This window comes from Leuresthes tenuis, unplaced genomic scaffold, assembly GCF_036924035.1.
Source record: "Leuresthes tenuis unplaced genomic scaffold, fLeuTen1.0.hap1 SCAF_21, whole genome shotgun sequence".
Taxonomy (NCBI): Eukaryota; Metazoa; Chordata; class Actinopteri; order Atheriniformes; family Atherinopsidae; genus Leuresthes; species Leuresthes tenuis.
Genome location: NW_027325375.1, coordinates 33,004,149 through 33,017,426, shown reverse-complemented (window position 1 = coordinate 33,017,426; position 13,278 = coordinate 33,004,149). Strand labels below are relative to the sequence as shown.

At 49.3% G+C, this 13,278-nt stretch overlaps 1 protein-coding gene across 1 annotated transcript; it reads left to right on the top strand.

Annotated features, from left to right (window-relative positions):
- Positions 1 to 3,621: 3,621 nt before the first annotated feature.
- On the top strand, positions 3,622 to 13,018 carry ttc1 (tetratricopeptide repeat domain 1). The gene is made up of 8 exons (XM_072374517.1): positions 3,622 to 3,718; positions 6,725 to 7,141; positions 7,245 to 7,305; positions 8,773 to 8,885; positions 8,988 to 9,024; positions 9,100 to 9,248; positions 12,653 to 12,707; positions 12,800 to 13,018. The coding sequence occupies exons 2-8, from the start codon at positions 6,734 to 6,736 to the stop codon at positions 12,931 to 12,933; spliced, it is 957 nt and encodes a 318-aa protein (XP_072230618.1). The 5' UTR covers positions 3,622 to 3,718; positions 6,725 to 6,733; the 3' UTR covers positions 12,934 to 13,018.
- Positions 13,019 to 13,278: the final 260 nt, after the last annotated feature.

Genomic DNA, 13,278 nt, shown 5'->3' with positions numbered 1-13,278 from the left:
GCAGATTGTCAACATTTTGTGAATCACGTCTTGCTGCTGGTGTCCCATAACTGCTGAGATCTGACAGATTTCTATGGATGATGTCATTCTGGGTTTCTGTGGAACAGAGATCCCCTCCTGTAGAGCCTGGTGCCAAACACTGCGTCACTTTTCTTACAGGTGCTGCTGTTATGCCATAGTTTGTTGTAGATTCATCTGTTTATGATCAATAAAACTTGGTCTCAGTCAGGTGGTCGTGGTTTGTAATGGAAAATGAAACCTTCAGAAATGTCTGTGAGTCTCAGAGCTTCTCCAGAGGTTGGTGTCGCCAGGCCTACTTCAAGCATCATTTAAATGTCTGCAGAAGTGTCACTGAAACACAATCTGTGAAATCACTTTGATAATGATAATAATCATAATACTGTAAAAGCCTTTATCAGGTCAAAGATCTCTTTAGCAGGAGCATGTTTATTAAACTTATTGCTACAGTCCACACATCCAGAAGTTGGACAGATAAAGAGGAAATATCACGCAAAGTTCATGCAGAGTTAAGAGTGAAAGGAGAAAGCTGTATGTAAAACATGTTGGATATAAGCACTGATGGAAGGACTGATTCAATTCAATTCAGTTTATTTATATAGCGCCAAATTACAACAAAAGTCATCTCAAGGCACTTAAATAATAAAGTCCAATTCAAGCCGATTGGAATTCAATTCATTGTAATCATAATCCAATGAAATCCAATTAATTCATATGGAGCCAATTAAAAAACAATATCCTAGCTAAGGAAACCGTCCTGAGCCTGAGGGACTGAAAGGAACGACAGGAAGGAACCTCTGGCAGAACCAGACTCAGGAAGAAACCTCTGGCAGAACCAGACTCAGGAAGAAACCTCTGGCAGAACCAGAACCAGGAAGGAACCTCTGGCAGAACCAGGAAGAAACCTCTGGCAGAACCAGAACCAGGAAGGAACCTCTGGCAGAACCAGAACCAGGAAGGAACCTCTGGCAGAACCAGAACCAGGAAGGGTCCATCTGCCTCGACCAGCTGGGGTTTGAGAGGACAGAAAAGAGAGAAAAGTGAGGAAAGGTGTGACAGATGAGCCAGCAGGCTGGGCCTATAGCAGCAGAACTATGGGATGTTTCAGGCTCACCTGAGCCATCTCTAACTATAAGCTTTATCAGAAAGGAAAGTTTCAGCCTGATCTTAAAGGTAGAGAGGGTGTCTGCTTCCTGAAGCCAAACTGGCAGCTGGTTCCACAGAGAGGGGCCTGATAACTGAAGGCTCTGCCTCCCATTCTGCTTTTAGGGGCCTGATAACTGAAGGCTCTGCCTCCCATTCTGCTTTTAGGGGCCTGATAACTGAAGGCCCTGCCTCCCATTCTGCTTTTAGGGGCCTGATAACTGAAGGCTCTGCCTCCCATTCTGCTTTTAGGGGCCTGATAACTGAAGGCTCTGCCTCCCATTCTGCTTTTAGGGGCCTGATAACTGAAGGCTCTGCCTCCCATTCTGCTTTTAGGGGCCTGATAACTGAAGGCTCTGCCTCCCATTCTGCTTTTAGGGGCCTGATAACTGAAGGCTCTGCCTCCCATTCTGCTTTTAGGGGCCTGATAACTGAAGGCTCTGCCTCCCATTCTGCTTTTAGAAACTCTGGGAACCACAAGGAAACCTGCAGCCTGAGAGCAAAGTGCTCTGTTGGGGAAATATCCAGCTGTGAGATCTTTAAGATGTGATGGAGCTCGGTCATTAAGAGCTTTATATGTGAGGAGAAGAACCTTAAATTCTATTCTGAATTTAACAGGGAGCCAATGAAGAGAAGCTAAAACTGGAGAAACATGATCTCTGCTGTTAGATCTCATCAGAACTCTGGCTGCAGGGTTTTGGATCAGCTGGAGGCTTTTCAGAGAATCTGTGGGACAGAACAATAATAAGGAATTACAGTAGTTCAGTCCTGAAGGAACAGATGCATGGAGCAGTTTCTCTGCATTAAACCCATTAACGTCAGGGTGGATAATGAGTTTGGAAATATAATATCTGAGTCATTGTCACAGATAGAGATTATTTCCTTGAGAGTTTCATCATTTGATGATGTCTGTGTCCTCTTTATTAACTGTTCACCACCACAAAGTGATGGCTTTCCAATCATTTGGATTTGTTTTGGGGTTAAAACGGGAGGTTAAGATGATGATTGAGCACATATTTTTGTAGAGGTCATGAAAAGTGCCCCAAAGTTGAGACCAAAGTTTTGAAATTTCCACCATTGTTGTTTATATGAATCTAATAAATTCATTGAACCTGCCAAGCTCTAAATGGACCCCAAATTTACAGAATTTAATATTAAAGAAATAATTAAAATACAAACTAAATACATTACCTTTCCACTCACCCCAAAAGCAAAAATATTTGCAATTTTAAACTGCTAACAAAATATATCCCACTAATAATGTTCTGAGGTTGAAATTTAATTTTAATACAGAAAATTGTGTGTTTTGCTCGAGAAATGTTGAGAGTTTGGATTTTTTATGTGTGATCCAGCTTATTGATTCTGGCTACAAGACTGGCTTTATGGGCTTAAATTATGTGTATTTGTCATTTTCCATTTGTAAAACATAAAGCCATTTGTGAAACTGATTGTTTGATTGACTGTTTGTGACTCAGCATTTGTGGATCACCAATCACACAATGTTTGTATTTTTTAAACATTCTGTCCACAGATTCCCACAGATCCACAAACAAATAGCTTGTGATTCACAAAGCACAGTCCAGTAGATGGCGCTGTTCTTCACTGATCTATCTACGGCTCGGCTTAGGAACGAAGAAGAAATAAGTGACTGAAAGCAACAAAAAGGTGGCTGAAATAAAACTAAAACTTTAAAACTACAGACTAGCAACAAACGCCATCCATAAGTTATCACATACATATCCATCCAACAACTGATACTAGGCTTACTGCTAATCAGCGATCTTCTTCCTTCGTCGTTCTTAAACCGAGCCATCAGTGAACAAAGGCTTCAGTTTAGGAATATTACATTCTCTCTCTTTCCCCATAAGTGTAGGTGTTTAACAACTAAACCCACATTTAGCCACAGGGAGAATGATTTTCATGTTAATTCTAAATCTTTGGGATTGGTAGAAAGTAAAAATGTAGTCAATGTAGTAATTCAATGTTTGAACTATTTAGCTGGATTTGACCATTTCCTTTGGGTTATTTTATTCTATTTTTCTTATTATTTATTATATTATATATATTCATGTTTATATCCTGTTTATATTCATATATTTTACTGTATATATGTGTGTGTGAGTGTATTTTAACACTGTGGGAGTTATAACTCATAGTATTTTGTTTGACTGATTTTAACAGAAGATTCGTTTTGCTCAGTCTGGGTTCATTATATTGATTTGTCTACTCACGTATATACAATGTGTTCTGGTATCCTCTTTATATTAAATGTTTTAAATAATACTGTTCGGAGGTGACGTCAGCGTTTACCACGACATCACTTCCTGCACATTTCCTTTTGTTGTTGTTTACTCAGTTGTAAATAAAAAGTTATTCTTGAAATGTTTATGAAAAATTCTTCAAAGAAAGGTAACAACGACTGAACTATGCGCAGGTCGTCACGCTCGTGATCCAGCAGGAGGCAGAAGAAAACTGGGACGGGGTCAAAGCCTCGAAGAAGTCCTAACCCGGAAGTGACGTCAGGGAGTGTGGTGGGCAGACTGACTGGTGTTCACAGGTGAGACAGAAAAAAAGCTGTTTTTACCTCTAATATCTTAGTAATCTGACACAAAGCGGCGCACAGATGACATCATGATAGGCTGTGACGTAGGAGGTGGATGACGTCCTGTATAGGCTCCGGAGCCGGCTGTTAGCTCCGCGGTTAGCGTGTAGCTCAGCTGATCCATCCTGTTAAATTTGAAATATCTGATATAAAACAGGATGATTGAATTTTACAGTGTTGTCGTTCACAGCAAAAACACACAAAAAATCAAATCTAAAGAAAATAAATTAATCGATGTGAAGGATATCTGCTGCTGACTGATCCCTGCAGTGTGTGTGTTTGCCCACCATTTGCTGGTCTGTGACTCCGCTGTATTTGTTCCTTTTTGACAACAATGGAAGCGAAACTGAGCAGATGAACATAGATTTTAAGAAGAAACTGAACATTGTCATAAATGTTGAAGTCTTACATCAGAACATCAACAGCCAGCTGAGCTCCCAACATCAGGTGTGTGAAGGACTGCATCTAAAGGATTCATTCATTCATTAAAGATAAAGAATTCAATTTGCTCATGAAGCATCTTTTAGGTGTGCTGGTGTCAACCTTCAACAGGAACCGGGCCCTTAAAAAGCCTGGTGGATCAGAGATGATCCCAGCCTCCCCGATTCTCTGAGTTTTGCTGTAAAACCTGTGTTTCAGGGGCCCTCTGCTGTGTTTCAGGGCCCTCTGCTGTGTTTCAGGGCCCTCTGCTGTGTTTCAGGGGCCCTCTGCTGTGTTTCAGGGGCCCTCTGCTGTGTTTCAGGGGCCCTCTGCTGTGTTTCAGGGCCCTCTGCTGTGTTTCAGGGGCCTCTGGTGTGTTTCAGGGGCCCTCTGCTGTGTTTCAGGGCCCTCTGCTGTGTTTCAGGGCCCTCTGCTGTGTTTCAGGGGCCCTCTGCTGTGTTTCAGGGGCCCTCTGCTGTGTTTCAGGGCCCTCTGCTGTGTTTCAGGGGCCTCTGGTGTGTTTCAGGGGCCCTCTGCTGTGTTTCAGGGGCCCTCTGCTGTGTTTCAGGGCCCTCTGCTGTGTTTCAGGGCCCTCTGCTGTGTTTCAGGGGCCCTCTGCTGTGTTTCAGGGCCCTCTGCTGTGTTTCAGGGGCCTCTGGTGTGTTTCAGGGGCCCTCTGCTGTGTTTCAGGGCCCTCTGCTGTGTTTCAGGGCCCTCTGCTGTGTTTCAGGGGCCTCTGCTGTGTTTCAGGGGCCTCTGGTGTGTTTCAGGGGCCTCTGGTGTGTTTCAGGGGCCCTCTGCTGTGTTTCAGGGCCCTCTGCTGTGTTTCAGGGCCCTCTGCTGTGTTTCAGGGGCCCTCTGCTGTGTTTCAGGGGCCCTCTGCTGTGTTTCAGGGCCCTCTGCTGTGTTTCAGGGGCCTCTGCTGTGTTTCAGGGGCCTCTGCTGTGTTTCAGGGGCCTCTGCTGTGTTTCAGGGGCCTCTGCTGTGTTTCAGGGGCCCTCTGCTGTGTTTCAGGGGCCTCTGCTGTGTTTCAGGGGCCTCTGCTGTGTTTCAGGGCCCTCTGGTGTGTTTCAGGGGCCTCTGCTGTGTTTCAGGGGCCTCTGCTGTGTTTCAGGGGCCTCTGCTGTGTTTCAGGGCCCTCTGCTGTGTTTCAGGGGCCCTCTGCTGTGTTTCAGGGGCCCTCTGCTGTGTTTCAGGGCCCTCTGCTGTGTTTCAGGGGCCCTCTGCTGTGTTTCAGGGGCCCTCTGCTGTGTTTCAGGGCCCTCTGCTGTGTTTCAGGGGCCCTCTGCTGTGTTTCAGGGCCCTCTGGTGTGTTTCAGGGGCCCTCTGCTGTGTTTCAGGGGCCTCTGCTGTGTTTCAGGGGCCCTCTGCTGTGTTTCAGGGGCCTCTGCTGTGTTTCAGGGGCCCTCTGCTGTGTTTCAGGGGCCCTCTGCTGTGTTTCAGGGCCCTCTGCTGTGTTTCAGGGGCCCTCTGCTGTGTTTCAGGGCCCTCTGGTGTGTTTCAGGGGCCCTCTGCTGTGTTTCAGGGGCCTCTGCTGTGTTTCAGGGCCCTCTGGTGTGTTTCAGGGGCCCTCTGCTGTGTTTCAGGGGCCTCTGCTGTGTTTCAGGGGCCCTCTGCTGTGTTTCAGGGGCCTCTGCTGTGTTTCAGGGGCCCTCTGCTGTGTTTCAGGGGCCCTCTGCTGTGTTTCAGGGCCCTCTGCTGTGTTTCAGGGGCCCTCTGCTGTGTTTCAGGGCCCTCTGCTGTGTTTCAGGGGCCCTCTGCTGTGTTTCAGGGGCCCTCTGCTGTGTTTCAGGGGCCCTCTGCTGTGTTTCAGGGCCCTCTGGTGTGTTTCAGGGGCCCTCTGCTGTGTTTCAGGGGCCTCTGCTGTGTTTCAGGGGCCCTCTGCTGTGTTTCAGGGGCCTCTGCTGTGTTTCAGGGGCCCTCTGCTGTGTTTCAGGGGCCCTCTGCTGTGTTTCAGGGCCCTCTGCTGTGTTTCAGGGGCCCTCTGCTGTGTTTCAGGGCCCTCTGCTGTGTTTCAGGGGCCTCTGCTGTGTTTCAGGGCCCTCTGCTGTGTTTCAGGGGCCTCTGCTGTGTTTCAGGGGCCCTCTGCTGTGTTTCAGGGGCCTCTGCTGTGTTTCAGGGGCCCTCTGCTGTGTTTCAGGGGCCTCTGCTGTGTTTCAGGGCCCTCTGCTGTGTTTCAGGGGCCCTCTGCTGTGTTTCAGGGGCCTCTGCTGTGTTTCAGGGGCCCTCTGCTGTGTTTCAGGGGCCTCTGCTGTGTTTCAGGGGCCCTCTGCTGTGTTTCAGGGGCCTCTGCTGTGTTTCAGGGCCCTCTGCTGTGTTTCAGGGGCCCTCTGCTGTGTTTCAGGGCCCTCTGCTGTGTTTCAGGGCCCTCTGGTGTGACCCCGCCCCCCCCAGGGATCCCTTCTCAGTCATGTTGTTGAACTGCTGGACTCCTTTCTGACAGAGTCTGATGTGTATCTTTTATTTATTGATAATCTATTTGTTTTATTCTCCGAACAGATGGAGTGAAGTTGATTAGTTTGATTGATCTTTGTGTCGCAGGGCGTCAGGATGAGCAGCCAAAGGGGAGCAGCTGCAAAAGGCCGAGGAAAGGAGGAGCAGGAGGAGGACTTCTACGACTGCCAGGAGACTCTGGAGCCTCCTCACCTCACAGGTGAAAAGGAGGCAGAAGGGGATAAGGAGAAGAAGAGAGACAGCGAGGAGAAAACCAGACCGAACACTAAAGCTTCAGCAGAGATTCAGACAGACAGAAGAGACCAAGAGAGTGAGACAGGAGGACCACAGCAGGAGGAGGAGGAGGAGGAGGAGGAGGAGGAGGAGGAGATGAAGGAGGAGGAGGAGGAGGCCCACAGGCTGCAGGAGGAGGAGGAGATGAAGGAGGAGGTCTGCAGAGAGGTTGAGTTTGATGATGACTACCTGAGGGAGGTGGAGAAGGAGCTGACAGAAGAGGAGAAGGAGGTACTGCCTTTTCACACCTGTACATGTTGTGTGAGGCGTTCAGGTGTCACAGACGCTGTCTTAAATAAGGAGTTTGATGTAAAACAGCAGGTTTCCGTTTCAGAGTCGAAGGCAGCAGAGTTTATCTCTGAAGGAGGCTGGAAATATACAGTTTAAAGCGGGAGGTGAGTTAATCAGTTTACTAACCAGTCTGAACAGTTTAAACTAGTTTAATAACCATTCTGGGCACTTTTAACCAGTGTATAACCTTTAAGTAAGCTGGTGTATTAAAGGGGAACTCCGGTGTTTTCAAACCTTATTTCTGGCATGAAATGCGTTCATCTGCTCACTGAGAACAGTTTGGTGAAAGTCGGCGTCCTTCGGAAGATATTTAGATAACTGGAGATCCATATAACGGAGTGAACGGGGCTTAGAGGATGCAGCCTCTAAATAAGGCATTATCTGTCTTTATTTCACCAATACTTTAAGAAGAATGAATGAATGAACGTGTGCTATAGCTCTGTTAGCTCATAGCTCTGTTAGCACATAGCTCTGTTAGCTCATAGCTGCTGTTAGCTCATAGCTCTGTTAGCTCATAGCTCTGTTAGCTCATAGCTCTGTTAGCTCATAGCTCTGTTAGCTCATAGCTCTGTTAGCTCATAGCTGCTGTTAGCTCATAGCTCTGTTAGCTCATAGCTCTGTTAGCACATAGCTCTGTTAGCTCATAGCTGCTGTTAGCTCATAGCTCTGTTAGCTCATAGCTCTGTTAGCTCATAGCTCTGTTAGCTCATAGCTCTGTTAGCTCATAGCTCTGTTAGCTCATAGCTGCTGTTAGCCCATAGCTCTGTTAGCTCATAGCTCTGTTAGCTCATAGCTCTGTTAGCTCATAGCTCTGTTAGCTCATAGCTGCTGTTATGTGGCTACTTGCAGCTATAGGAGAGCTAACGGAGGGATTTCTACACAGGCACTCTACTGGGACCACTTCATCCACACGCCCCCCTGCAGCACAGTTTATTCACTCCGTGCTCTGTGACAGTCGGTTAACTTCACACAGAGTTTGCTGCTGATAGTTTTGTGCAACATGGCAGGATATTTATCAAATTTTGACAACGTGAACGATGACTTTGAGTAAGATGGACGTTCTTACCGGAGTGAATGAGCTGTGCTGCGGGGGGGGCGTGTGGATGAAGTGGTCCCAGTGTAGAAATCCCTCCGTTAGCTCTCCTTTAGCTGCAAGTAGCCACATAACAGCAGCTATGAGCTAACAGATCTATGAGCTAACAGCAGCTATGAGCTAACAGAGCTATGAGCTAACAGAGCTATGAGCTAACAGCAGCTATGAGCTAACCGAGCTATGAGCTAACAGAGCTATGAGCTAACAGAGCTATAGCACACGTTCATTCCTTCATTCTTCTTAAAGTATTGGTGAAATAAAGACAGATAATGCCTTATTTAGAGGCTGCATCCTCTAAGCCCCGTTCTCTCCGTTATATGGAGCTCCAGTTATCTAAATATCTTCAGAAGGACGCCGACTTTCACCAAACTGTTCTCAGTGAGCAGATGAACGTATTTCATGCCAGAAATAAGGTTTAAAAACACCGGAGTTCCCCTTTAACTAGGTTGTAAAGCAGTGTGTAACTGTGTTCCTGCAGACTGGTCAGAGGCTGAGCGCAGGTACACGGAGGCGTTGGCTTTGTCTCCTGTTTGTTTCAGCCGAGAGAGAGCCGTGCTGTTCTCCAACAGAGCTGCTGCAAGACTGCATCAGGTAACACGATGCTAACACGATGCTAACACGATGCTAACACGATGCTAACACGATGCTAACAGGTGGAGCACAGGTTGTGTGACAGTCTTCTTTTCTCTGCAGGAGCTGAAAGAGCAAGCAATCTCAGACTGCAGCAGAGGTGAGTTATGACCTCATGTAATGACATCAGTTGATTCATCTCTACACTTTTTGATGGACTTTGTGGTTTCCATAGCGATAGATCTGGATCCAGACTACTTGCGGGCATGGCTGAGGAGGGCAGAGCTTTACGAGCAGACCGAGAAGCTGGATGAAGCTCTGGAGGACTACAAGAAGGTTCTGGAACGATACCCAAACCACAGTGGCGCCAGGCAGGCCTGCATGGTAAGTTCACTGACCGCTGGGTTAAACCAGTTCCAGGCAGGCCTGCGTGGTAAGTTCACTGACCGCTGGGTTAAACCAGTTCCAGGCATGCCTGTATGGTAAGTTCACTGACCGCTGGGTTAAACCAGTTCCAGGCAGACCTGCGTGGTAAGTTCACTGACCGCTGGGTTAAACCAGTTCCAGGCATGCCTGCGTGGTAAGTTCACTGACCGCTGGGTTAAACCAGTTCCAGGCAGGCCTGCATGGTAAGTTCACTGACCGCTGGGTTAAACCAGTTCCAGGCAGACCTGCGTGGTAAGTTCACTGACCGCTGGGTTAAACCAGTTCCAGGCATGCCTGCGTGGTAAGTTCACTGACCGCTGGGTTAAACCAGTTCCAGGCATGCCTGCGTGGTAAGTTCACTGACCGCTGGGTTAAACCAGTTCCAGGCAGGCCTGCATGGTAAGTTCACTGACCGCTGGGTTAAACCAGTTCCAGGCAGACCTGCGTGGTAAGTTCACTGACCGCTGGGTTAAACCAGTTCCAGGCATGCCTGTATGGTAAGTTCACTGACCGCTGGGTTAAACCAGTTCCAGGCATGCCTGTATGGTAAGTTCACTGACCGCTGGGTTAAACCAGTTCCAGGCATGCCTGTATGGTAAGTTCACTGACCGCTGGGTTAAACCAGTTCCAGGCATGCCTGCGTGGTAAGTTCACTGACCGCTGGGTTAAACCAGTTCCAGGCAGGCCTGCGTGGTAAGTTCACTGACCGCTGGGTTAAACCAGTTCCAGGCAGGCCTGCGTGGTAAGTTCACTGACCGCTGGGTTAAACCAGTTCCAGGCAGGCCTGCGTGGTAAGTTCACTGACCGCTGGGTTAAACCAGTTCCAGGCATGCCTGCGTGGTAAGTTCACTGACCGCTGGGTTAAACCAGTTCCAGGCAGGCCTGCGTGGTAAGTTCACTGACCGCTGGGTTAAACCAGTTCCAGGCATGCCTGCGTGGTAAGTTCACTGACCGCTGGGTTAAACCAGTTCCAGGCAGGCCTGCGTGGTAAGTTCACTGACCGCTGGGTTAAACCAGTTCCAGGCAGGCCTGCGTGGTAAGTTCACTGACCGCTGGGTTAAACCAGTTCCAGGCATGCCTGCGTGGTAAGTTCACTGACCGCTGGGTTAAACCAGTTCCAGGCAGGCCTGCGTGGTAAGTTCACTGACCGCTGGGTTAAACCAGTTCCAGGCATGCCTGCGTGGTAAGTTCACTGACCGCTGGGTTAAACCAGTTCCAGGCATGCCTGCGTGGTAAGTTCACTGACCGCTGGGTTAAACCAGTTCCAGGCAGGCCTGCGTGGTAAGTTCACTGACCGCTGGGTTAAACCAGTTCCAGGCAGGCCTGCGTGGTAAGTTCACTGACCGCTGGGTTAAACCAGTTCCAGGCATGCCTGCGTGGTAAGTTCACTGACCGCTGGGTTAAACCAGTTCCAGGCATGCCTGCGTGGTAAGTTCACTGACCGCTGGGTTAAACCAGTTCCAGGCAGGCCTGCGTGGTAAGTTCACTGACCGCTGGGTTAAACCAGTTCCAGGCAGACCTGCGTGGTAAGTTCACTGACCGCTGGGTTAAACCAGTTCCAGGCATGCCTGTATGGTAAGTTCACTGACCGCTGGGTTAAACCAGTTCCAGGCAGGCCTGCGTGGTAAGTTCACTGACCGCTGGGTTAAACCAGTTCCAGGCAGGCCTGCGTGGTAAGTTCACTGACCGCTGGGTTAAACCAGTTCCAGGCAGGCCTGCATGGTAAGTTCACTGACCGCTGGGTTAAACCAGTTCCAGGCAGGCCTGCGTGGTAAGTTCACTGACCGCTGGGTTAAACCAGTTCCAGGCAGGCCTGCGTGGTAAGTTCACTGACCGCTGGGTTAAACCAGTTCCAGGCAGGCCTGCGTGGTAAGTTCACTGACCGCTGGGTTAAACCAGTTCCAGGCATGCCTGTGTGGTAAGTTCACTGACCGCTGGGTTAAACCAGTTCCAGGCATGCCTGCGTGGTAAGTTCACTGACCGCTGGGTTAAACCAGTTCCAGGCAGGCCTGCATGGTAAGTTCACTGACCGCTGGGTTAAACCAGTTCCAGGCAGGCCTGCGTGGTAAGTTCACTGACCGCTGGGTTAAACCAGTTCCAGGCATGCCTGCGTGGTAAGTTCACTGACCGCTGGGTTAAACCAGTTCCAGGCATGCCTGCGTGGTAAGTTCACTGACCGCTGGGTTAAACCAGTTCCAGGCAGGCCTGCGTGGTAAGTTCACTGACCGCTGGGTTAAACCAGTTCCAGGCATGCCTGCGTGGTAAGTTCACTGACCGCTGGGTTAAACCAGTTCCAGGCAGGCCTGCGTGGTAAGTTCACTGACCGCTGGGTTAAACCAGTTCCAGGCAGGCCTGCGTGGTAAGTTCACTGACCGCTGGGTTAAACCAGTTCCAGGCAGGCCTGCGTGGTAAGTTCACTGACCGCTGGGTTAAACCAGTTCCAGGCATGCCTGCGTGGTAAGTTCACTGACCGCTGGGTTAAACCAGTTCCAGGCATGCCTGCGTGGTAAGTTCACTGACCGCTGGGTTAAACCAGTTCCAGGCAGGCCTGCGTGGTAAGTTCACTGACCGCTGGGTTAAACCAGTTCCAGGCAGGCCTGCGTGGTAAGTTCACTGACCGCTGGGTTAAACCAGTTCCAGGCATGCCTGCATGGTAAGTTCACTGACCGCTGGGTTAAACCAGTTCCTGGCATGCCTGTATGGTAAGTTCACTGACCGCTGGGTTAAACCAGTTCCAGGCATGCCTGTATGGTAAGTTCACTGACCGCTGGGTTAAACCAGTTCCAGGCATGCCTGTATGGTAAGTTCACTGACCGCTGGGTTAAACCAGTTCCTGGCATGCCTGTATGGTAAGTTCACTGACCGCTGGGTTAAACCAGTTCCAGGCATGCCTGTATGGTAAGTTCACTGACCGCTGGGTTAAACCAGTTCCAGGCAGGCCTGCGTGGTAAGTTCACTGACCGCTGGGTTAAACCAGTTCCAGGCAGGCCTGCGTGGTAAGTTCATTGACCGCTGGGTTAAACCAGTTCCAGGCAGACCTGCGTGGTAAGTTCACTGACCGCTGGGTTAAACCAGTTCCAGGCAGACCTGCGTGGTAAGTTCACTGACCGCTGGGTTAAACCAGTTCCAGGCAGGCCTGCGTGGTAAGTTCACTGACCGCTGGGTTAAACCAGTTCCAGGCATGCCTGTATGGTAAGTTCACTGACCGCTGGGTTAAACCAGTTCCAGGCATGCCTGTATGGTAAGTTCACTGACCGCTGGGTTAAAGCAGTTCCAGGCAGGCCTGCGTGGTAAGTTCACTGACCGCTGGGTTAAACCAGTTCCAGGCAGACTTTTCTGACTCTCACCTTTCTGTCTTTCAGAGGCTGCCTCAGCAGATTCAAGAGAGAAACGAGAAGTTGAAGGAGGAGATGATGAGTACGTACTGCACCTCAAAGCAACACGTCATTATTTTTGATCCGTAACACCTACTGTGGTACTTGTAACTCACCTGTATGACACCTGTACAGGTAAGCTGAAGGACTTGGGCAACATGGTACTGAGGCCATTTGGACTTTCCACCAACAACTTCCAGGTGAACCAGGACCCAAGCAGTGGCTCCTACTCTATCAACTTTGTCCAGAACCCAAACAACAACAGATGACATCACAGCCTGATTGTAAAGAACCAGATGATGTCACTGTGACATCACACAACCTGTTTGTAAATAACAATAAAGTGTCGCCAAAGCCAAATAGTAATCACATTACTTTGAGTTCACAGCACCTTGTACTGTCGACAGAATCCGTTTGAGAAGCTTCGCTCTTTATGTGTTTAGATCCCCGGAGCCCGAGTCAGGGCGGTCTGGAGTCAGGGCGGTCTGGAGTCAGGGCGGTCTGGAGTCTGAGCGGTCTGGAGTCTGAGCGGTCTGGAGTCAGGGCGCTCTGGAGTCAGGGCGCTCTGGAGTCAGGGCGCTCTGGAGTCTGGGCGCTCTGGAGTCTGAGCGGTC